At 35.7% G+C, this 25,364-nt stretch overlaps 1 protein-coding gene across 23 annotated transcripts in view; it reads right to left on the reverse strand.

Moving 5' to 3' along the window:
• SLMAP (sarcolemma associated protein) overlaps window positions 1-25,364 on the reverse strand; it is a 91,290-nt gene that overhangs the window by 12,336 nt on the left and 53,590 nt on the right. For 7 of the 23 annotated variants that reach the window (XM_075432402.1, XM_075432397.1, XM_075432395.1 and 4 more), the window contains 8 exons: window positions 18,628-18,684; window positions 15,124-15,204; window positions 14,793-14,852; window positions 8,727-8,849; window positions 7,885-7,959; window positions 3,766-4,086; window positions 2,349-2,466; window positions 620-791 (listed from right to left, as the gene is read on the reverse strand). In XM_075432402.1, the coding sequence (XP_075288517.1) occupies window positions 620-791; window positions 2,349-2,466; window positions 3,766-4,086; window positions 7,885-7,959; window positions 8,727-8,849; window positions 14,793-14,852; window positions 15,124-15,204; window positions 18,628-18,684 (1,007 nt within the window). Of the gene's footprint in view, window positions 1-619; window positions 792-2,348; window positions 2,467-3,765; window positions 4,087-7,884; window positions 7,960-8,726; window positions 8,850-14,792; window positions 14,853-15,123; window positions 15,205-18,627; window positions 18,685-24,807; window positions 24,871-25,364 lie in introns of all 23 variants that reach the window. The other 16 variants (XM_075432389.1, XM_075432391.1, XM_075432388.1 and 13 more) reach the window with 4 other exon arrangements.

The following is a 25,364-nucleotide window of genomic DNA, read 5'->3' on the forward strand; positions in this document are numbered from 1 at the left end:
TGCAAAAGAAATTAAAAGCAGTGACTGGGGAAAGCTTCACTCAAAATGCTCATAAGAAAAGGCAAGTAATTGTTGGAGGCTATAGCCTTTTTCCATTCATACTCTTCAGAGGCTAGGCAGATGAAATACATGCTCAAAATGCTAGCTTTTCCTTATGCACTTGCTAATCATCTTCAGCAGCCTAATGATCCAGTAAGATGAAAGGGGATCTTTGTAAAGAATGTGTAGTCCCATTGTCAAATAAAAAAGTTTAAAGCTAACTAGGAAGATCATATGACTAAAAAGAATTAATTTTGACTCGTATCAGCTAATGCAACTCTATACCATGATGTTCAGGAAGACTCAGAATAAGGGTTTACCTTTCTGAACAGCTTAAAATCAAATTCACTAAGGTAATGCAAGAAAGTAAACCTTAGGAAATTCCCCAAACACAAGCAAGTAATTCTATCTGACATCTTCCTTTCTAGATTTAACTCCCAGTTTACATATTACTAGCTACCATAAAAGTAAGAAAAATTCTCATTTCTAGAAATCTTCTATTTTGCCTTTTCTTTTAACTTAAAAGTCAAAGTCATTGGGCATTATATTCTCTCAAAATGGAAATAATGTTTCGCGTTACCTCTTTCTGAACATCTTTTGCTTGACTCTCAGCTTCACTGAGTTGGCTTTTTAGACTAGCTGCATCCCGTTGATGTTTTTCTCTCAAAGATCCCATTTGATTTTCAAGTTCCTTTCGAGACATTTCAAGAACACTTATATCGCTGGTTAGCGCTAAACTCTGTTTCTGAGAGCTGAAAAACAAAATCCAGTTGATTCCTCATGTATTTTAAATTTAAAGAAACAAGAGATTTTTTTTTTAAAGCACTTTTCATCCTTCAAAGCTTCACACCTTATTTTTATTTACTACAGAAATATCAGCTTAGAGCAATCACAGAAGTGCAGATCACCATTGTCTCCCTATACTGACACAACAGGCTGGCCATAGCCTTGCTTTTAAACATATGTGCACAGCTTAGTGCGTGTATTTGTAATCTATAATTTAAATAATTTATCATTCATAATTTTTAGTTTATTTTATTTTTTATTAATCATGAAGTATTTATTATATACTCCAAAGTATACAAATTTGTAACAAGAAGTGTATCCAAGGTTGCCGGAAGTAATTTGCTTATTTGCACACACGCTTCTTTGCTTACTCCAGTTGTATAGGCTAACAGCCAATATATTCTTTAAGTGCCTAGTACAATTTTGTAATAGTCATGGATAGCTCTAAATTCAGGCATTACAAACTTCAGTGTAATAACCAAGTAGTGTTAATTCATGCCTGTGCAAACCAGAAAGAAAAATAAGGGAGAGATCTTGCACATCTCCATTATGCAAATCCTATACCTGCTCGTGTGACCTTCCATATGAAAAAAATATGGGTGGCAATCAGGGCATAATGGAATGAAAAAGAAAGTTTTGATTCCTGTAAAAAACCACATTACTTCTAGAAATGTTTTAGTGTGGGAAATTTCAATTTTTTCAATTAGATCTTACAACAGTGAGGAAGCCAGAAGAAAAAAAAAAAAAAGACAGCTAAGCCTGATGTTAAAATTCAGATCTAGAATAAAACAAAGCTGCTGTCCCATGTTTACTTTGTGAATTAAATTCCAATATCTGAAACGGAAAAACAACGTAATAATGGCAGATGAAGGGATAAGAGGGGAAGTTACTTCCAGGCAGAAGTTTTAGCCTTTAGCAATGTCATATGTTCCAATAGCAAAGAAATACAGTAAAATACAAATACTTCTGCACTCTAAAATCCCTCCCCCCAAAAATATATGGTGCTTGCGATAAAACAATTTGTATTTTTCTGATAAGCACAACATGATACAGAATACTGTTTCTGCCCATCATTACTACTTTTAATGTGGCAGGCTTCTGTGAGACACCACACTATCCAAGACTCATTTTCCAACCCCGAACGCTGAGTAAATTTTAGGTTAGGAAATCTATTTAGTTTATTATCTTTTAAATAGAAGGATAATTGTTAAGCCTAAATACTTCCACAATGCACTCTTCCAAGTCCTTATTAAAAGCAGCAAACTAAGTCAGGCTACCTTACGATGATATAACAAGACTGATAAGTAATACAGAAGCAATTGCAAAACAGAAAAAAATAGCTTGGTATACCAATTTGGCATGAAAGTGTGTTCTGCCCAATACTATGATATAAATAAACATTCAATACCCTTATTGAAACACCATCAGATACTAAATACCACTTTTGGAAAGAAAAAACAACACAAAAAAGCCTCTCTTTAGCTACCATGATACCTTCCTAGACGAATCCACTGTGCTCTTACCTAGAAAGCTCCTTCTCTTGTCGCTGAAGCTCAGACGTAAGCAAAGTATTTTCCTTCCTTAGTGTAACACATTCAGCCTCCAGAGCGCTCCACTCTGCCTTCAACTTTTCAAGTTCACCTGCAATGAATAAAATTTACTTGAATTGAATAATGTTATTTCATGACTGCTTCAAGTATCACCAGCTAATAAATGGAAGAAAAGCTGGTATCAGTCATAAATCTCAAATATATTTCATTATAATAATGTCATATGAATTGTCACAAGCACCTATAAAACATTATAATATCTTATACTGTAATGAGGTTTGTGAGCCATTAAACAAGCTAGGGTTTTTTTTTTTTTTATGTGAGCTTTTTCTAAGGTACAAAGAAGTAAAAAAAAGTCTGTTTATGGATCTACTCTAGTATTTTAGAAACAGTGACAGAAAAGTGTATTTGAAGAAAACAATATCCAAGACTTGCATATAGCAAACAACCAGAATCACTACATACCATGCTTCCACTACAAGGAACAGAATGTTTAAAGCAGTAACTAAAGGGTGAAAATGAGACCTCTGAAATAAATCAGTCCCTGGTAAAATAGATAAAAATTAATTTTACACATGGTAATACAGAGACTGGAGTCTGAACTGCAAAAAGGCTTCTCTGACAACTTCACAAAGATTAACTGATTCAGAATTTAAAGGATATTTTACTTATGCCAGTTTCTCAGTGGCACATACAAAGTTTCAGCATGAGCTTTTGAACTCTGTTAGCAGATTTTCCAAGTCCTGAAGCTACAGGCCTGGAGCAGTGGCTCTCAAGCAGTCCTAGTGAGATGTGGCTGCATTACAGGTAAAGTGAAACGCAAATGAATGAGCCTAGAAGCAGCCCTATGCTGGCTCAGCACAACATATTCGCTTACCTCTACATCATGCGTGCAGAATAAAGCTTTGATTTTAAATTCCTTTTAACATTTTTATGTTAAAAACTAGATAGTATTAACGGTTTTATTAAGCCATAAAATACAGTTATTTGTCTCGAATGAAGCTATGCATTTACCGACTTAAATTATACAGAAGTTACACAAGTCCTTTTGGAAATCCGTGGCAGTATCAATCCCTCAAACAGTACAAGTTTTCCATCTTCCTTAAGTGGAATGATACTTGGTCTACCTCTAATATCAAAGGGTACCTAAGCTAATTTAGGCATAATTGACAATTATTATTTAAGAAAGTATACAAAACTGCTTTTGTAACACTACAAGCCTTGATAAACAAATATAAATACACACGTATATATGTGTATATATATATATATAGACATAGTAAATGACTACAGTGAGATGGACAAATAGTGATTTGAATAACTGACATTCATCAGATCAAGAAGGATGCTACTGTTAGCACTCATCTGTGGCATCCTTTTAATCAAGCACCTTTTAAGCGAGTAGCCTCTTCCTTCTGCTCATCCTCACACTGCTGACATCTGAGCTGAAAACTGGCTTGCAGACTGACAATTTCTTTTTCATAATCTGAGGCATCTTTCCGCCACCGTTCGAGTTCTGCTCGCACTGTTTGCAGCTCATCTTGCAATGCAGAAATATCTGTGTCTCGTTCTGATGCTGCCTTTTCTGCTACTTGTTGAAGTGACAGAATCTCGTTCTGAGCACTAACTAGTTCATTTCGAGTGCTTGAAATTTCATTCTCCTTTTCCTCACGAAGATTCTCAATATCTTCTTGCAATCTTCGCAACTGAGCTGGAAAGCATACATTAACATTAATATTTTTTAAAACTTTATTTACAGAAAATCTAAAAACGTAACTCCCTTAGTCAACTTGTTAACTGTTTAATAGGACTAAAGAATCCTAATGCAATTGAAAAGATATTAATCTTGTCAAATGCTATACCCTTGAAGAGACAGGTATGTGGGGTCATGTATTACCGAGAGTCAAAGGAAACAAGAATTACAGTTGGAGAAAGCTTTCTTAGACAGGGACGTGTTATGTGTGTGATACTAAAGCAACGCTCCAAAATATGAAACCAAGATTTAGATCCAACTTCACTGTAAGCACAACAAGTAGTTTAGAACAAGGACATGGTGGGGTTTGGAGGAAAAGCAAGAAAGCTTCTGCGACAAGCCAAACACTTGCAAAGCTACATTGGAAACGTTTGCCTGATCAGCAGTTCACTGGTGATGTCTATCAATATTTGAGGCACAGAGTCTAATTTCTACTCCAGTCTCAACATGTAGTAAAGGAAATAAAAATTACTTTACTACTTTGCAAAAACTATTTTTCAAAGCGCAAGTTTAATTTTGAATCGAAAGGGCAGCTGCACCAAATGTGCTGAACCATAAGTCGTCCTTTAGCATTTACATTTACTGTAAAGGAGCAGCAGTCACATACACTCCAGGTTATTTTACATTTCTGCATGAAGCAAACCTCCTAAATTATTCCCATTCAAAACTGCTTCATTACTAAACACCTCTCTTCTCTAAGCACAACTATTTTTCATAAACCGGCATGCAAACAGAATCCAGGGCAAACAGGTGTGTGGGGGGGAAGTACAGTACAGAGGAAAGGGAAGCATGACAGACTTAAAACTCTGACTGATGGAAGCCAAGTGTGTAATTTGCTCAGTGGTTTTTTTTTTTGCTTGTTAAAGAACTTGTATCAGAGTTCACATATGTTTCATTGATAATTAACATGGGAAAAAAATAATTATTAAATTAATGAAGAATTGCTCTGAGAAAAGTGCAAAGTTCTTAATATCACTTGAAAACCTACGATAAGATACTGTAGAGGGTTAGAATTACACATTTAAAGTTACATATTTCAGAAGCTAACTGCAAAAAAGAACAGTGGAAAGCATGGGAAAGATAACCAAGGCTGAGTAACCTTCATAGATCTCTTGTATTTGTTTTTGTTCTCTCAATCCATTACAGAAGATGACACCGAGAATGTGAGTCACACCATAAACAGATGCAGCGTAAAAACTACTCAAGAGAAACTTTGCTGTTAATGTACAGTGAAGAAGAAAAATGCAACTTTTATTTTCCCCCTTCTCTGAACAGGCTCCAGCAAGACACTTAACTCATTAGATAAACTGAAGAACCTATGAATTAGTCAGTTCCACACTCTGGAGGAAAAAGACAGTATGGGGGAAAAAAAAAACAACCATGATAGTTCTTCCATACTGTAATACTTGAGAGCTATTATAGACAACACTAAGTTAGATTTCACAGCACTTCTGTATAAGATGAAACAGTTGATCTGTTCCATAACAAATACATTTGCAGTATGACAGATTTTTAAACATATGTGAGCAACAGGAGGCTTACAACCACCTCATTTGTTTGAAAATAGTTTCTACAGGCTTCTACTAACAGACTAGCAAATAAAGTAGCAGCTGAGAACAACCTCACAGTAATACAACACAGCACACAGTAACAATTGTCTTTCCATTTCTTAACATTAGAAGCCTTGAACCTACCAAACCAGTATGCTAGGGAACCATGTTTCTAAAACACCAAGAATTTTGACTTGCCAACGCAGCAGATTCCCACTAATGATCAAAGAAGTGTTTTTTTTCAAACCATATCTTCCTGATATTACTTTCTTTATTAAGCCAAGCTAAATTCCAGCTTCTCAGAAATGGCAGTATTTCAAAGAAATTTGGTTTTTTCCTTCTATCTAGATTGTTGATGAACAACTCTCCCTTTAAATGCTCAGGTGTGAAAACAAGCATGGTATGACTGAAAATCCAAACACATACAAGCATTTCTAAAGTTTGGTGAAGTCGTAAAAATAACTTACACAGAAAAATCACTACCAAGAACATTGGAATGATTTCTGAAGCATTCCAGTGCTTCAGAATGCAGGGCAATTAGAAAGAAAACTTCCATTACATCTCTTATTTATATAAGTCATTACCTCATCTAAACTGAACACTTCACTTTTTTTTTTTTAAATAAGTAGTAACAAGTTACTCGCATTTCCTTGCTTTACGTATCTGTTCATCTAAAGACCTTCATGCACAGAGACAGGACCTCAGTTGTTTCTGTGCCACCTTCTCTCCTCTATGATAAAGACACAAAGCCATGCAGCACTGGCTGGCCTAGAACATCGGGTCCATGAAAATACTTTCGGAAATGCTACTACATGAAGCCGGCAGCATTTTTTTTCTCCACTACAGTTCATAGAGGCTGCCAAGAGAGAATCCTGACATCTTGACAACTATTCCCAAGTTGTGAGTTGTGTCACATCCTTGTTTGGGAAGCAGCAAGCATACAACGAACATCAGAACGTTTTGAACTACCATGGAAGGAGGACGAAACATAAGCAAGACCTCACTTGCAAAGGGCTCAGGAGACAAAAAAGTACTGAACTGACAAGAGGCATCTTGTAGCTAAGTTTGACTCTGTCAAGCTACTTTGATTCTCTTTTTTTTTGAGAAGAAAAAAAATATTTCTTTTTTTCTGCAGAAAAATTACTATAAAATCCTAATTTCTAACTTTTGCTACAGCATTTTTTACTTTGAGAATTTTCATTACTAGCACAAAAAGATTCAAAATTAAATTGCTCCTCTTGTTCTGAAGATGAATATTACGTAAGCTCCTCTCTCTTACAGGAGATGTAAATATTCATTGCTAACATTCATGTAAAAATAAGCTTCTCAGTGTAACTGGTATATGACAAGCACCACATGCCACAACAAACTACCACCCATAAAGTGATTTGCTAAAGTTATTTTGATTTCCTAAGAAACTGAGGATTGTCAGTCCATCTGCCTGTCTGCTCATCTGCCTTCCAACCATTTTTAGGTCCAAACCAAATGATATGCCGACAAAGATACCAAGGTATGGAGCTCCTACAAGTTTCATAATGATCAATGGCTGAGTAGATGTTCAAACTAATGCTTGCTCCAAGGAAGAGTTGTAATATAACCCTGACTGATTTTAAGGCTAGACAGCTTCTTGATTAATGAGCTCACTCCTGTGCACAGGCTGATAAGTTAACGTGATACAGAATACTTGACAAGTTACATTCTGCTATAATTATTTGGGGCTGAAAAGAGCATGATTGGTCATACCGTTTTTTCAAAAAGCATACACAGTGTCTCTATTGCAGAAATTTATTGCATGCTCTAAGGTTGAATGCAGATGTGGAGCGATTAAAAATTTAGTTCGGAGGATTCTACCAATGCAGGGAAGAGACTGAGTAGCACGAAAAAGACTAAACCTTCTGAGCGCTCTGAAGATAAAATAGTCACAGTAAGAATCCCTGGATCATTCAAAGCTGAGGAAGACTGGAGAGAGAGGAAGAAGAGGCATCTGTTACAGATTACCTCTTTTGTGCTTTCTAAGTTATGATTAGAACTGTAAGAATTGGCAGGAAATATTTCACAATAAAATTGAAAGATATGGTTAAAGAAATCAGACTTAAAACACAAACTCAATTAATATTTTCCTTTATTAGTGCTTATCGTGCCACGGAAACAGCCAAAGCTATATGTTTTCCCTAGAACAGTGGGGTGGAAAAAAAAAAATTCCTACCTTGGAGAACATTTATTTGCTTGTTAGATTCTTCAACTTGCACTCGATATGCTTTTCTCTCTTCTTCCAATAGCGCTATAAATGAAATTGAGAATGCAACCAAAAGTTTTTGTTATTAATATTTCAGCTGTGTAATTAATTTTCGTCACAACTTCCTCTTAACTGAAAAGATTAAAACAATCATATAATTTCAGTAAGTTATTAAAGCTAGTAGCTGTGTAAGTAGTTTAATAAAGTGTTAATATTAAGACATCATTCCATTATTGTGGTAGTATTACAATTAATTTTAAATTAATATAATCTGTTGCCTGGTCCAAAAGTTCCACATGTGCTAAATGCAAACTGGTGTGGGAGGAGAAAAAAAGAAAAAAACAGCTGTAAATATACTCCATAAAGAAGACTGAGCAATACGCAATTAAACTGGACTATACTATTTTCTGTCAAAAACAAGTTTTGCTGAGGATGATAGTACAGCTATGTATCTGATAGGATGGCCTAAACAAAGAACTATCACATACATTATGTGTATTATCTGACTGAAACACAGATTAATCAGTATCTCTAGATGAATATATTTTATAAGGATGAAATATATGGAGTTCAATTATGTATTCAACACAGTGAAGAGATGTTGGTTTATCTTGAACCAAAAAGTCAGAGTTCAATCACATTGTATATAGAGTTTAGAAAAAAAGGAAAAGTTTCTGACATTCTGTGCAGCAGATGTGACTGCTATGAAAGAAATATATCTAACAGAGAGTCAGCAAAACTGGAATCCCTTTTAAGACTACCTGATAAAGTTTAATGGATACACTACACAACCGAGTTGATCTGGGTCTCACCTTGAAGTTCAAAACATTTTTGTTTACTTGTCCTAGCTAGCTCTTGGGCTTCAATCAGCTCCTTGTGCAGCTGCTGAATTTCTTGCTTAGCCTCAGTCTCTGATTGTGCACCCTGCAATTCATCTGATAAAAGAACAGTTTCTTTAAATCATAGATTTGTACAACAGTTTAATTTGCACCGTCATGTGATGACTGGTGACTTTTTATTCAAATCATCCAAAGTTAGTTAAAGTAAATGCAAAATCAGATTAGGTAAAAATTAGCAAAAATTATTAATATACTTTTATGCTCTTAAAAGGAGGAAAACATATGCAAACTTTAAAACATTCATTACATATAACATGCAGTATAAAACAAAAAAATAACAAACAATAATTAGAGAGTTTTTAAAACACTGTATAGATTGGCAAGAATTCCTGGATTGACAAAAACAAAGGAACAAGCATCAAACAGTCCTCAACTGTGTTCACAACTTGCCTGTTTTCAAAAGGAAGCTACTCTAGCCCTCTCCCCTAGCACACAGCCATCAGCAGTGATCCTGCATCCCCTCCCTCCCAAGCCCACCCTCCCGCAGCCCTGCCCCGACCAGCACGCACCAGCCCTGGCTGGCAGCACACGGACAGACCCAGCCTTGGGCCCAGCCAGCTGCACCGGGCTATGCAAACAGCTGCTATTCAATGGTTTGCTACTGCCAATTGGCTCGCTGCCATGCAAGGCTTGGCTCTGGCTCTGTGGACCATAACTAAAAAATTCAGGGAAATTTTCTAAAACAAAATTCAGAAAATGGAAAGTCCACTCTCCTTATTTCATTCAGTGGCCTAATGAATACTATGCTAAATTTTGCCCTTAAAATTATTTTCGCTATGTCTTAAAATATTAGGTATATCTTTAACACAATTAGATATCTATGCATGTTATTTAAAATCTAAATAAAAACATTGGCTCTTCTCCACGAGCTTTGTATTAACTAAAATGCATATTAAACACCTCTCAGGCTTATAAGATGACTTGCAGTCACAGACGAATTTAGTACTTTTAAAGCTGAAGTTTTGGGAGCATTTAAAAGAGGAAAAATAAGTATTTGTGACTAACAACAGTGTCCTCTAATGGGCACTCACTAGAAACTAGATGCAGTACACACTCAGCAACACCACTCCAGCCTGCAGGCATCTGCAGGGCCAGGAACTGGACCCAGGAAACTGTCATTCACTGAATTTTCCTTAAGTAGCATCTGTGAGGAAACAGATCTTTCAATAGACACAAACAGCACTAATAAACCGTAAAGGTAAAGGGCTAAAACTGTATATAAAGCTAGTTAGGCGAGAAAGGTAAGGGAGGGAAATCAGTGAAAAAAATCCAGCTGTACATCATGGGAGAGGGAAAATGAAATGGTAATGTGTTACAACAAGCATCTATGACTACAGACCACATGGATTTAAGAAGAGGGCACACTGCTTAGAATAAAAAGTCCAAAAGATAAGCTACTTTAGTCATCTGGACCTTTCACTAATAAGAAAAAAAAACCAGAAGCGACAGTTAAGTTTGTCATTATACTTTTGATGTTCATATTTGACTGTATATGTCACCATTAAAGTAACTATATAAACATTGTTGCTGTTTTCTTCATTAAAAAAATTGCATATTAAATCATGCCAAAGTATTCATACTGTATTCCTCTAAGAAAAGAGGCTGTGTCTTTCCTATTCTCACAGTAATGAATTGGTGAGATTGAGCCCAGCTGAGGGCCCACGTATGCTTTTAGACTTCTTCAGAACAAAATTATGAGAGCAGAAAGAACAAAGAGGACTATATATTTCATCCAAATATTTTCTTTTATAGTTTATTGAAGTTCCAAATCCAAGTTTCTCTTTACTGAACATGTTTTGTTCTTAGCTTCTCATGGATGAAGACACGGGGCAATTAGACTTTCAACCCTCCTTAATGAGACTGTTCAGAAGAAAAGGATGAGCAAATTGACAAATTATGCTCAAATGATGCCTGATAAAGAAGCAGTGTCCTAAATCCAACAATAGACACCCTAAATGAACTTTCTGCTGGACAGTATTTTCCAATCAGTGAAAGCACACATCATAAAAGGTAACACTGCTTCAAAGGAGATGAGGTATTCAACTTCTGGGACAACATAGCCAGTTTAGCAAAGGCACAATCAAGGTAAAAACTCTTTTCTACCCAAATGCAATAGGGGATTTTCCATATGCCTGACATGCTTCTAAATCAAGAGCTAAGAAACATAAGCACGAGACAATAACAGCTTTACAGTCTTATCCAAAATGAAAATTTCTTTCATGTCTTTTAGTTCAAAGCAAACATCATTTTTGTGCTAACTCTAGTTTTGAAAAAAAATCCTTAGCGAGTAGGATCTCTCTATTTATAAATAATTAAACTACTAAATATCATCAGGCTTAGCATTAGTTCCCTCAAGCAGCAAATTCACATCAGAAAAACCTGGTTTGAGAACCAATGTATAAGACTGAAATTAAAAAAAGTATTTGAGCAATTTCTAGAAGTATTCAGTATAGGACAAACTGTTCTCAGAGACGTCTATGGAATTCCATCATTAATTACAAGATGTCACAAAAAGAAAAAAGTCAAATACAACAGTTTGAAAACCCTGATTTATTAATTTATTCTAGCTCATGGAAAATTCTGACCTGTGATCAGACTGTTTGCCACATTACAAGAAAGGTGCTTAAATAACATCACTTTGTCCAAGCCCCCAGTGAGGTTTCCCTTAACATAAACTTTACTGGTAGATTTAAAATAGTTTAAAAAATTAGTGTGATCTGTACAAATCATTCCCAAAGCACATGAAAACTTCTTCTCCAATTTGACTCAAGAAAACTAGTCTAACCCATGGGTCAGTTTTGGGGGAAAAAATTGCAATTTTAGGATCTATAAATTAAAATTTCAATAAACCCAAAAGAAAACAAAGCTCAGATTAAATTAATATTTACAAACATGAAGATATTAACAGAGCTCTGCTTATATGTTTGCCTTTACACTTCTGTTTTGATAACATAGATGATCTGGAACCACCACACATCGGCTGTGGTCTTAATTGATCCCTTATCTGCATGTGCCTGGCCTGAGGCAGCAACTTCAGGAGCAGGCTGGTATTTCTCCCAAGTCTCACAGGAGTTCACTCTCAGAATTTTGCAGGATTTCTCAGGTTATTCAGATGACTGTTTTCAGAGTACTCAAGTGAAGTCACATAAACAGTTAAAAATGAGTTGTCTTCAGTTTCATAAGATCCACATAAGTAAACCATCATATATTTAAAAGAAAGTATATGGCTATTGCAACATAAAACAATGGTTTCCAAACTTATTGAATCAACAGACCATTGCTGGTTTTCAAAATTTCTTATGTACCACTATTCACCAAACCCTCAACTGAAAACACTTTTTATTAAGATTTCACGGATCAGTCTTGTAGATATTATGAAAATATAAGGAACTTGGTAAGCACAAGCTTACTAACCTTCCAATGACATTTATTGCTAGTTTCCATTAACATTTACCTGTTTTTATCTTTACAGTAAGTAGTCACAACAGCCTGTCTAAATAGAAGCATCCAGTGAACTGTTACTAATGGCTAATAAAGTCATTTACCTCGCTGGAAAACAAAAAAGCAGTTCTACTAATCTGTGACAGCTTTTCCCCTTCCTCTCTTTGCCAGTTGCTGACTTGTAGAAAGTTCAAACAAATCCTGAACGCACTCAAAATTTACTGATGGAAAATACACTTGGAGGAAACCACAGCACTTAAACGTCTCATCATTTTCTTGTTCGCTTAATCTGTTTTCTAAACTCCAACAGTTAAACAAAAAGGAACACTGCCTCTTCCAGCAGCCGTTTCCGCATTCCAAACAGCTGCCAGATCAAAAATGTTCTCACCCTTCCTTAATTGCATGACTGCATAACAAATCCACTTGAAAGCCTTTCTGTGGCAAATCAGATCCTTTTTAGGGCAAAACCAGGCATACGAAGTAGCTCTCTGAAAAAACCTCAAACAAACCTGCGGGTTTACAGGCTCTTCATAAAAATTACGAGGGCAACTGATTCACTGTACAGAAATTTTTAAGTGGTTTTGTGAGAGCAAAATAGGAATGCCCATAAATAGCCTCAAGAGAAAAAGTTATTCCAATTATTTTAGTGAATTACAGTATGTATTTCAATAGCAATGCGGTCTATGTAAATAAGTATTTTTCTACTTATTCACTCAAAAGTTCAGTAATGGTTATAGTTTAAATCTTCAACTGGGTAAAGATAGATAAAGCAAATGAAAGCATCCACATCAGCAAAAGACTGCTTCCAGGTTACTACAGAAAACTTGATTTTAGTCCTTTCAGAGTTCAGTTAACCCTCCCCGCCAGTTTAATATATCCTGGACAGAGAAAGTATAACTACGCCTGACCCCTTCCGTGACATGAGATTGTTCTAATCCAGGAAGCAGCATGTTCACAACAGCCTTATCTGGGACTTGGGCTGTTAAACAAACCTTTCTGACAGAACTTAGGAAGACTTTGCTTGCATATAAGGAGAATTCAGGAATCGGTGGGTTTCAGCCTGAGGGGTCCATGGACTACTTTCAATGTGTCTGCAGAAGATAACTAAGAAATCCAGCCAATTAGAAGTAGTCTCAAGTTGGCTATCTTAAAACTGTAAGAATTAGAACTAAAAAAATTTGATGTGAGCTGGCTGAAATTGGTTTCTCTACCGTTCTGTTAGCACACAAAGGGTTGTTCCAGCTGTGAGTTCTGTGCATGTGACAATGCTGACAGGAAACAAACTCCTTCATATGGATCCGATTCTGGACTGAAAGTTTTGACACTTAAAGAATATCATGCATTTCAACCAAAATTTTCTTTTTTCAAATGAAATTTGCTGCCAACCCCAAATTTATTACCAAAAACAAGTCTATCATAATCATTAAGAACAACATTACCAGATTCTACCTTCTAACCTAGAAAGTCACCGAATATACTTGTTATTGATCACAGACATCACAGCAAAACCCAAATGAACATGTTCATTATCTCAAATGCTCCTTTTTAAACTCTGTTGCTGAACTGATATCCACTGGAAAATATCACGCTCAATTTTAGTTTTACTGTTTGGAAACATATATAATACATGCAATTTTTTGAAATCCTTCTGTCATAAAATTAGAGAAGTGTAATCAATTACAGAAAAAAGAAGTGCTCTTTTACAAGTGTCCTAAATTTCATTATGGTTTCCTGTCTTTCTGAACCATGAAGAAATGTGAAATTCTTTTTACTTGTGATCCCAACATAAGCATAAGTTTAGAGATCTTAATAAACGTTTAATTGTACACAGAGCATAAAATTAACTTTCAGTATCCCACACGTAACAACTAATTCATATCCCACAAAATTTTTCAGCTCATGAACATGTAAATATTAGCTTGCTAATGAAGTTTTAAATACATGTCTTCAGTGGAAAGAGCAGTAAAAAAACTAATTGTATAGCTATGAAGCTCAAAGCTAAGGCTCAGCAATCATTCCGAATATAATTACAACAGGAAATTCAAATCTTGAGTGTGCTAACTACAAAAAGGTTTTAGATTTTGTTCTTAACCCATCAGGTGCAAACAGATGCACTTCTGACAGTGACAGAAACTATACAAGTAAAACTTGGCAATGCTTAAAACATGTCAGTGATGGAAGAATCCCTCCTCCCCACAGCTATTAGCCCCAACTTTAGTGTATGCTGAAACTATTTCTCAACTCTGCTTGAAGTTATAACATGTAAATTCCTAGAACAGTGTTGGTGAGTGCAGAAACTAGTTTTAAACACAAACTATTTCTATACTAACACTTCGTAGTATGCTTTTGGATCACATCACCCAAAGGAATCATTACTGATGTTTAAATGCAACTCTTCCATACTACCATGATTAAAACATTTCAGTTTCAGCACTCTACTTCAATCTATATTTGATAAAAAACACATAGACAAAAAGACACATATACAGATTATGTATCTATACATTATGCATTACAAAAAAACCCCAACTTGTTTACCTTTTAGAAGAGCTACTTTAGCAATAGGTTCATTCAGATCTTGTTCATCCATTTGGGCATCTAAAAAAAAAAAACCAAAACCCACACCTTTCAGAGAGCAGACAGAATGCAGACAGTTAGCATATATGCATTTTTTAAGCGAAGAGAAGCTTTTATGTTATTGTCACTTTATAACAGTTAATTATGAATTCATAAAATAGACAATACTGCTCCAAGTTTGCATCCAGCTCTGCATAATGCACACCTTCTCTGTTCTTTTAGAAAATGCTGGTGATTAAGTGATTTAATTCACACTAATTAGGTGTTACGGAAACCTCAGTCGAATGCTTACCTGTAGTGTCGTCGCTGCTTTTCTCCTTGCTTGGACTAAGAGTGTCCGACAAATCGGATTCTTTGACTCTTGCTTGATTCTCTGTAAAAGACACAGAAAATCAACTACAATCGGTAAATGCTTTGATCAGTCTCTTAATCATAATTTCTTCTATACATCTATTTATTTAACTACTGCTAAATGTCAACAGAAAACAACATAGCTGAAGAAACACTTAAAAATCTGGTCGTTGCTTATTTCTCTGGAAGTCTGGGCTAAAACGCATTCAGCATCACTGAAGTCGTTAATCTAGCCTAGCATCTAACAGGGGATGTAACTCCCTCATGCACAGCTTGAACTTTTGTTAAAGCTGTATTCTTGCCAGCTGGAACTCTGTGCAAAAGCTGATTCAATCAGGGAACAAATAAGAAAAGAAAACTAGAACAATGCAGACACTGTAACAATTTAGAAAGAAAATGCTGTTAATAAAAATGTGCTTCAGTATTTTTGACAAATACAATAATAGCAAGAAGTCTTGTATTTACCATACTGTTAGAAAAAATGTGGTTATGAACCGTAAAGAATCACAGCAATATAAATTAATACTTTAAATTTCTGGAAAGAATTTTCAGTTCAAATTGTATTAAGAGAAGGCAGTCTATGTCCTCTCCACCAAAAATTACCTTCATGAAATATCTGTTCATACACAACTCACCACGTTATTACATGCAGCTTAGTGAAGCCACGCAGCTGGTTTTGTGTGTGTGGTGTTTTTAAAAAATAAAAAACCAAAAAACACAACTCTAGAATTTTAACGGAGACCAGACATTTTTCAAAAGGTGAGGGGACAATTATACTAGTGCATGCTTTCTCCACACAGAAGTATCCCCGACTCAGTCTAAATACTAAAGGCTGTAATTTTTTTTTTTTTTTTTTTTAAATAACCACTTCAGTTTAGTTCCAATGGGTCCGTTACAGAAAGGCACACCATCTTCAGTGTGGGCAAACCGAGCAAGTTTGTCAGCAAGGAACCCTGTCACCAACACGGAGGTGAGGTTATACACAATCAAGTCTTTCTTGGCTGACTATGCAGAGCCTTGGTTTGACAGCATCGCCGCCCCCTCACAGATTAATAGAGGTTTCCTCCGAGTCTAAAGTTCCAGGTGGAGAGATATATATAAAAAGGCATCATTACACCATTCCTAGTATACAGACTTCACTTCTACCATGTATGCAGAAAAGCATGGTGAACACAAAAAATTTCTTCACATATAGATCCTGCAGACGCAACAAAAAAGTACCAGGACACATGAAGAAACATGCACAGCAATAAATAAATCAAGTCTGTTATACCAATAGGGTTAGTATATGAAAATATGTAAAAAAATAAAGGAGTAATGAGAAAGTTTGCTGTTTTTTCAAGTAACAAGACAACAAACAGAACTAAACATCCCCAAAATGAAAGAAGTGGGAACTGAAGACAACCTGTGCACTTACACTGGGAAATTAGCAAGATGACAGAACACAGACAGGTCAACTGGGGAAAAAAAAACAAAAACCACCAACAAACACAAAACATGTTTTCTTCATCTAACATGAAAAGTTTTCTATTTCTCTGTGCCAGAATAACATCCACTTGCACATGAAACAGAAGGAGGCAAGTACAAACAAAGCAGCTGATCACGAGCCAGACTCTTCTGTCTTCACGTAACTGAAACTGCTGGAGAGGGAGAAGGGGAAAGCTCCTGTACACTTCAGGCACATTAGGGGTTCAGACCTGGCAGCTATTCCAAACATATTTCCTATGACTTCAGCAGACTTCAAAGCTCATAATGACTGGAGTAGTTAAAAACTTGAGGTTTGGGGGTGGTTCTTTGCTAAAACGAAAAAAGAGTACTTGCCTATTTTTAGGAATAAGATTTTTAACTATTATCTAAAGACATTACACTACAATGCATTTTACAAGTATCATATACAACCAAGCTCACAAGATTGCCATTAAAACTATAATAATTACTAACCCAAATAATACATTCTCTTTAAAGTATTAAGAAAAGTATATCCTAAAAGCCTCACCCATCTTGTTTGTACTAGCAGCCAATCCAGAAGTGCTAAACTGAGCACTATCTGTATCCAACTGACTTTACCATATCTGGGCATACATGGAAACACAGCTTTCTTGCTCTGTGCGAAACGGGAGGAACAGTGCAAGTTCCAACCGCTGCATTAATCCTCTCTCCCTGCACCCACCCTCGGATACAGCAGCTTTTTCCTCCCTCCTATCCTCCTCCCCCTGCAACACGGAACAAGATGAGGCGCTAGAGGAAAGATGCATCAGATTCTACAGCTGAAACAGCAGAAGGCAAAAAGAGAAATGGTTTAGAAACCTGCTTCCTATTCTGGAACCAGAGTCATGAGCACAGCACTCTTTCCTGTACTATATTATTTCACAGCAGTTGTCCCTATTTCCCATAATAAAACTGAGCTGAATAAATATAGCCAAAATGATGAAGTATATTAAAATGTGTTGACACCATACTTGCTTGATGAGTTAGAATATATTAACAAACACTAAAAATAGCTCACCGCTTTGCAAGATAACTGGCACGCAAGTGTTATGTTACAGTTATTGTATGCATTCTTTTGCCAAATATGGCATGTTGTCTATAGCTTACTTGCGTACAGAAACAAATTAAAGGTGCAATTTCATACATTAAGGCAAGAGAAGATAAATTGAAAAGTCTCCAAAATATCAGAACTTCTAACAAGCTAACATTTATTCAATACACTTCGCGGAAGGACAGAGGGTAAAGAAATGAGTTAGTATGTCTAGCCATTAACAAAAAGCTACAAAAGTGGAGTCAGCCTACAAGTCCAAACAATCCTATGTTATGAGACAGATAGGAAATCTTGATCTACACACTTTGTAGCACTCTTGGCTTTGGCATTGCAAGACAAGGATGACTGTTCCTCGACACGATACATCTTTTCTAATTAGCTCCTTGTATTTTACTTGTTTTATACAGAAAAGAGTTAGAAATGCACATTTATATTTTACTTAGAAAAGGCACATGTAGGAGGTTAACAGCTATTTTAAAGTTATGAGGGTATAAGTTAGAAAAAAGTGAACTTAAAATACACTTTTATTTAAAACTTCAAATGGAAAAACATTATTTCTATTTTGTCCTGTAATAAAAACTGTTTGAAATGTCTGCAGGCACTAAAGATTTAAATCATTTTACAAAACTTACTGTAGTTTTTAAAATGCACATTCAGGTAAGAACTCAGTCAAAACCGAGTCTAGCATTTCATGCACTCAATCTTCAAAAATTGTTTCCTTTAAATCTTTTTACCCTGCAATACTATTTGGAGCAGAGTTCAGTAAATTGCATATCTCCCCTTGACTGATGTTTTTTTCCTAAGCGAGTATTCAACAAAACTCAAACTGCTAGTTTAAGACAGAACATGCACTGAAGTAACATAAAAACATGCTTCAAAAACAGTTAAATAATCCAGAAGTCTAACCTTTCAAAAGCTTTGTTTCTTCCACTTTGGTTAGATGTCCTTCATCTATGATCTTGTCTGCCAAACAAAATAAGTGTTACTTTCCAAGCTCAAATTAAGCAAGCTTTTCCCTGCACATATCTACGCAGGCTACATTCCATGACCAAATTAAAAGCTGATAATATTACTTCCTATTCAGGCTTGAACAAAAACTTTATTCTGGCATGGAATAATGAAACAGAGCACACAAGCCTACTGGAACTTTGTGATAAAGTGCATAATTATTTCTTCTGCAATTTAACAGTTTAGATTATCAATGCTTCAGTTCACTAATCAGAAGTTAGGAAAATTAATTTTTATGAACTTTAAAAAAAAATATGTCTGGGAGCAATAATTGATACATTTCTCAATTTCTAGTTATCAAAAAAGGAATTCTAAGAGGTGGTTGCCTGAAGTAGATATCCAGCAGACACAGAAGAAATCTAGAAACGCGACACAGCAAAACAGCAACTGAGAAGCCACCTCCACATCACAACTGCTTTAACAGTGCCTATGAAAGCTACCCAGAAAGAGCCTTTCTTAGCTTAAAACTATCAGAGAGCTGCACAAACTTCCACAAAGTCGTGCATGCATCACATTCAGGTTCACAAAAACTGAATTTACATATAGCATTGACAGGGAAGTCTGTTCATGTATGTCAGGTGCATAAAAACATAAAACACCAAATTTGAGATTAAATTGCTAACTTCATCCTAACTCCAGCTAGGACATGAAGGCAAACAGTCAGACCAAAGGAAGAAAAGGTTTGGATTAATCAAAGACACTAAAAGAACTATTGAACCAGTAATTACTTTCTTTTCTGGAGGAGATTTCATTATTTCAAATTCCTTAACAATCAAGCCAGCTATGCCAACATGAAAAATTATCAATCTGTGCTCCGCTGCCAGGTCCCTGACCATCAGACAGGGAACCCTGGTTGCTGGGTACCCCATGTGCTCTTAACAGGGAATGGAGACCCAGAGAAGACTGGATGAACAGCGCATACAGGAGAGTTCAGATTAAGGAAGCTGGATGACAGTAATGTTTTCAAATTTTTAATTTAAAAATAAAAAAAAAATTAAAAATTTAAAAATAAAAAAACACCAAGCAAGCTTTAGTCAGCATTTCCAGCTCCAAGTAGCCCTGAAGATTAAAAAGTCTCTGTACTCCTCTGATGGCATGCTGCTGTAACCATGACAATCTAAGGGCAGATGCAGGACATATGCACAGACATATCTTTTTCAATCCCATATAGTAGACAGTCCTTCAGACAAAAAAACCCTGAGGTCTGAAGAAGGGCTGACATGGCCAAAAGCTTGTTCTGTCCCCTTCCCACCCCCACAGCCAGACAAACCAGTCTAACAGAGATATTCCCTCCATCTACTTTTATCTACAAATATTGTCCTGTATTCCTATAAGATTTTACAAATACTGCTTCAGAAATACACTGAACAGCACACTGGATTTTCAGGGTTGGCTTCAGGTCTCAAGCAATTGTAGTAGATCACTCATCATCCAAATTCAGAACAGTCTCGAGTTCGTCAGAGCTGGAGCGAGTCTTGAGGAAGGCGCCACAGGGGGAATCAAGTTACTGCAGCCACAAGTGAAGAGTTACTGAGCGATATCACGAGCCCTCGTCCATTAAAAAAAAAAAAAATGTAAACAAAAGTCTCCATATGTGATTATTCCAGGACCCCACTGAGGCTGGAAGAGGGGTGAGGAGGAAGGCAGCAAGAAAGTAGCTTAGGAATTCTGCTCATACATCTCAAAAGATTAGCTGAATGCAAAAACCATACACTCAAAGTAGCTGTCAGCTGCTTCATCTGAAGGGGTAACACCTCATCGACGCTGGACTGCTAGCTTAATATAGGCTTCCATAATCAGTTTACGGAAGAAAACTTAGCATTATGAATTGATGGATCTTGGAGTTTTCATAATTCAGTAACTGTTAAAACCAGAATAATTGTAGTGCAACACAAAGAAACTAGTCTTCTTGACCCAGATGGTTTTCCAAACTGAAACCTTCGTGGCAGTTCCTTACACTTTTAAGACTTCTCAATTCATATGACTAAAAAAAAATCCTGCAGAGTTGATTTTTTTTTTCTTTTGAATGGTGGCTTACTGTCATCTAATGTCCATTCTGAATTTCAACATTTGTACAGAAGTTTTATTCTTGACGCTATTTCTTCAGCAAAGAACTTCAGCAGCAACACACCAGTCCCCTTATCCGGTGTGATCCCCAAAGCTGGTACAGCCAGTATTTTTCACTTGATGGCCGACATCTCTCCTAACTTACAAAACAAGCAAGCACTCTCTGTGTTTTAAGAATGCTAGCATTAGTGTATTTCAAAGCCAACAAAAAATAGTTTATTTCAGCATGCCTGTATATATTTAGATAATAAACAGAAATAAAGAGAAAACTGGATGTTGATGTCATTGAACTACATAGAATCTTCTTCTGCACTCCGTTACCACCCTAGTCACTAAAAATGGCAGAATCCAGACAATCAGAAAGTAAAAGCAGATCTGCCTGTATCTTTAAAACTTCCCTTTTCCAGATCTCTGTATATTTTCATATTACTATTTCAGAAAACTTCACAAACTTTTTTTTTCTTTTAACAATCCACATTTTCCCTGAATCAACATGCGCATTTTTGGCTATCAAAATATAAACTTGGGTGAGGATCCTACCTTTAATATCTGGCACAAATAATTTTTATCTTTCATACTATCCAGTCGCTACTTAACAGAAAGCAAAGAGTTCCTGATACAAATCATAAATAATATTTTTTACTGAAACAATCCACCCTGAAGTTAAGCTTTCAGTTCATCTTTAAGACAGTCTGTGCTTCTCTTTGCTGATCAATGCAGTTCAAAGGCAGCTTTCCTTTAGGGCTTTAGGCATTTCCTATCTTTCCATTTTAAGAATGCTCCTTTAGATTTAGGTTGCCTATCACTATGTGTAATACAATAGTTAAGTAATCATTATAATGTTAACAGATCTTAAGTAACATGCCCCCTATACATTTACAATTTCGCATCACATTAGTCTTTGAAGGAGGCCAGTTTTGAAGCCCATTGAAAGGAAATCTGGCCCTCAACACACAAATTTCAAACCACCTGAAAAAAATGATACTAAGCAGCTTTAACTTTACTTGCCACTTGGAGGTCAGAAATCAATGGAAAAATTGAAATTAGCTACTCAATCCATCCAAAACCTACTCCATTTTAGATAGATAAATTTTAAAAAAAACAACAAAAACTTAGTAAAAAAAAAATTGACCTGCATTTAAAAATCGTAATTGTAAAAATCACAAAATGAGGAAAAAATAGGGACACAAAGAAGAGTTATATTGGAGTGAAAGACAGGAAGCTAACAGGGCACCAAATCTCTCTTTCATCTGTACATCATCACCTTTTTTGGTAATAACTCATGTCATGTACTAATCAAAAAGAAGCACCATGACTTTTGCTGTTGATGTCACTGGTTTTCACCAGTGGTTACTAAAACAAAGTTATGAAATGAGCAACAAGTGAACTGGATGTAATGATCAGAAAGTAACAGACTTCCCAGATCATTCAGAGCAAGATTTTGTAACATTCTGCAATGTTGTAGATCAGGACAGGTTACTGGATGATATCGAGAGCCCCATTCTGCTTAAAAAACATAAATAAACAAAAAAGTATTTTTAAAAACCTACAGAATCTGGATTTTACAAACAATGCTACCCAAGCTAAGCAGTTGCAATGCAGCTTGAATAACATTTTAGTGTCCTGTTGTTTCTCCCCCACCAAAAAATTTCTAGCTTCAGTACCCTGAGAGGTCTTGATTGCTTTTAACAGGTGAACGCTTTCAATTGCCTTATATCTCTGCAGCAACTGTTAGCACAGAATATTAGACTTGTTTAATCATCTAATTTTTCTCTTTGTGCTATCTTACATACTCCACTTCCTTGACTCAAGCTGTTTTTTTCTCTGCTTGTGCTTTCCAAGTTTAAGTGCTTCTCCCCCAGAACTATGGAGATGTGTACTTTCCCCACTGTGCCAGCACAAGCCAGAACCTTCTCCTCTAGACAAACTGCATGGTTGTCTCAATTCTCCTTTTTCTTCTCTTACAGTTTGCAGATCCTATAGTTTTAACTCCTCTGCTTCTATTACAAAACAGCAAACCCTATAGTAACACAACTTCTATGAGCGACTCCTATTTCTGGGATTTTTATCGTATTACTCGTTTTTAAATAATAAACCTGCTCCTTTACCAATACCTAACACTCTGGGCAAAAAAAAGGCATAGTATCATATGATGAACTATATATTCTTTCTCAAGACTGCAAATCTTTCTGATTTTGTTCTTCACTTAAGTATTTGCTGCATGTCTTAAAACTCCAGTGTCTGGTGATCTCTGAAACTATAATTTTTTTTCTCCTCACTAGTTCCCAACACTCACTGCTGCAGAGAGCAAAGAGCAGGAGTAGGACTGAAGGGTAGCGCTTACATACAAAATGAAAATAACAGATCCAACAGTTTGCAGGTTTTTAACCTCATGATTTTGTGGGGCCTGACTAAACATATTTGAATTTGGGAAAGGCAAACTTCTAGTCCAGAGATAAATACACAAGCTGCTGACTTGGGAACTTTTTTGTTCTTGATTAGATAGTAAAACTTTATACTGTCATAAAAAATGCAGAATACTGAACCCTTTGAACTCGTATTCATTCTTTTAAAAATGAAGCAATCGAGGCCTTACAATATCTTTAATCTAGCTGTCAATCTCTCAGGAAAGGAAAGGCATCAGTAAATCAGTCTTTAGAATCTTCTACTAAATCCTGACGGTTGCTTTTGCTTCTCAACAGTAACTAGACTGGTCACATTGAGTTTGTAGAGTTGATACTAATACAACTTTTGCTAAAATAGGCTAAGCCAACATCCAAACAACGAAAACCAGCAACCAATTTGTATTTGAACAACACTCAGTGTGCTCTTCATTTTCACTCCAGACAAAAAAATATTTTTACTCAAAGATTTAACTTAAGCTCATTTTTATGTACTGAATAAAGAGGATTCATACAAGATCTTTGCAAAATATAAAATTATTTTAAACTTCAGCCTGACAGAAGACCGCTACCAGTCATTCACTTTTAAGAATAAACATTTTTCAAATAAAATTTAGGTTTTTCTTAGACAAACATTAGCAGCTTCCTGTCACTCAGTTTATAGTAGCGCAGCCCATAAAACAAGGAGTAAAGTCAAACAAGTCTGTTACACTTCCTTATTGACATTTAAAATGGAAGAGTCCAATGAGCATAGTGTCAAAAAAACATACTGTCTTATTTCTGCATATAAATACTTCTCTCTGCTCGATTTCAGGTACATAATTTCTGTAAACTCTTCAGTAAAAAAAATAATTCTTTATGCTACAAAGGATTTTTCTTTGACACTTAATAGCACTTGTCTCTCTTCATCCTAATGATATTTTTCTCTCGGTTTACAAAAAGTATTAACATCTTAAGTTTTTCCTTAGTTATCGATACGTAGGCTGTGCTGTTTTATTACTCATTTTCAAAAGCCATTTGCTTTGAAAAACATGTTTCTCTTTCCAGAATAACACATCTTCCTAAAGACTGGTACTGCATATTTATATTCTGTTTTTCTTTAAAGAATCTCTTGGGTTTGCACTTAAAAGTTAAGGTATTGTTTTCCTTTTTGTTCTTTGCAACAACTAATTTGAAGAATGTGCAAGACTTTTAATTACCAGATAAATTACAGACATGTGAAGTGAAGAAAAGGCATCATTACCTTATCTCTGTCCTACTGCTGCCTGTGATGTTTGCTTAAACTGAGCGTTAGGCGTTCAACTTCTTACATGTGAAAAATTATACTCAGTTTTAAACATCACGTGGCAACATTACCACCCTTTTATTGGTCAGAGGACAATAATGGATTAACTGCTAAGAAGAGACAATGTGATCATCACTTTGCAAGAGCAAAGATATCTCTTACTACTACAGGCATCTGCTTAACATCACAATGCCATAGTTCTATGCTTTGAAAATATCTGATACTACAAAAATATTAAATAGTAGTGACAAATTGTTTTTTATCCACCTTTTCTGGGTTTTCTGTTGGTTTTAAAGTAAATGTGATGAACACTCTTGTACTCACTCTGACATTTTATGAACTGATGAATAAAAGTGCAGTCCCCTCCACTCTTTGAAAGAAAGTGCTCTAGTAAAGAAAGAAACACTTTAAGTTTACATCTTCTTATCATGTTCAAATTGATGCAACAAAAAAAATTTGAAAGGTATATTAACAATATTTGTAATTGTGTATTTACAGTGAACTTTTGAAATCTGAGTTAATATACAAGCAGACAAGACATGTAATTGAAATGATGCCCGAGTGATATTAGGAAATAGATTACTCTTTTGAACTGATCAGAAGAATTAATTACTTTAACTGCATTTTCAAAAGGTACTTCTAGATACTAAAACCCAATAGCAGTTCTTCAGCATAATGAAAAGCCCCTTACATCAATAGAAGCTATTTAAAGGAAAAAACCCAACACTTTATTTAACAAAATTTAGTAAGACCCAATTATTATAAGTCCAGACATCCTGCATTTGGCATTTGCTGTATTGCTCTTTCAGGTTAGGTGGTGACAAGTGACTTCCACTAAATTTCCACTGGCAGCTTCACAATTGTGGCAAAAAGATTAAAGC

The sequence above is a fragment of the Opisthocomus hoazin genome, chromosome 11, assembly GCF_030867145.1.
Source record: "Opisthocomus hoazin isolate bOpiHoa1 chromosome 11, bOpiHoa1.hap1, whole genome shotgun sequence".
Taxonomy (NCBI): Eukaryota; Metazoa; Chordata; class Aves; order Opisthocomiformes; family Opisthocomidae; genus Opisthocomus; species Opisthocomus hoazin.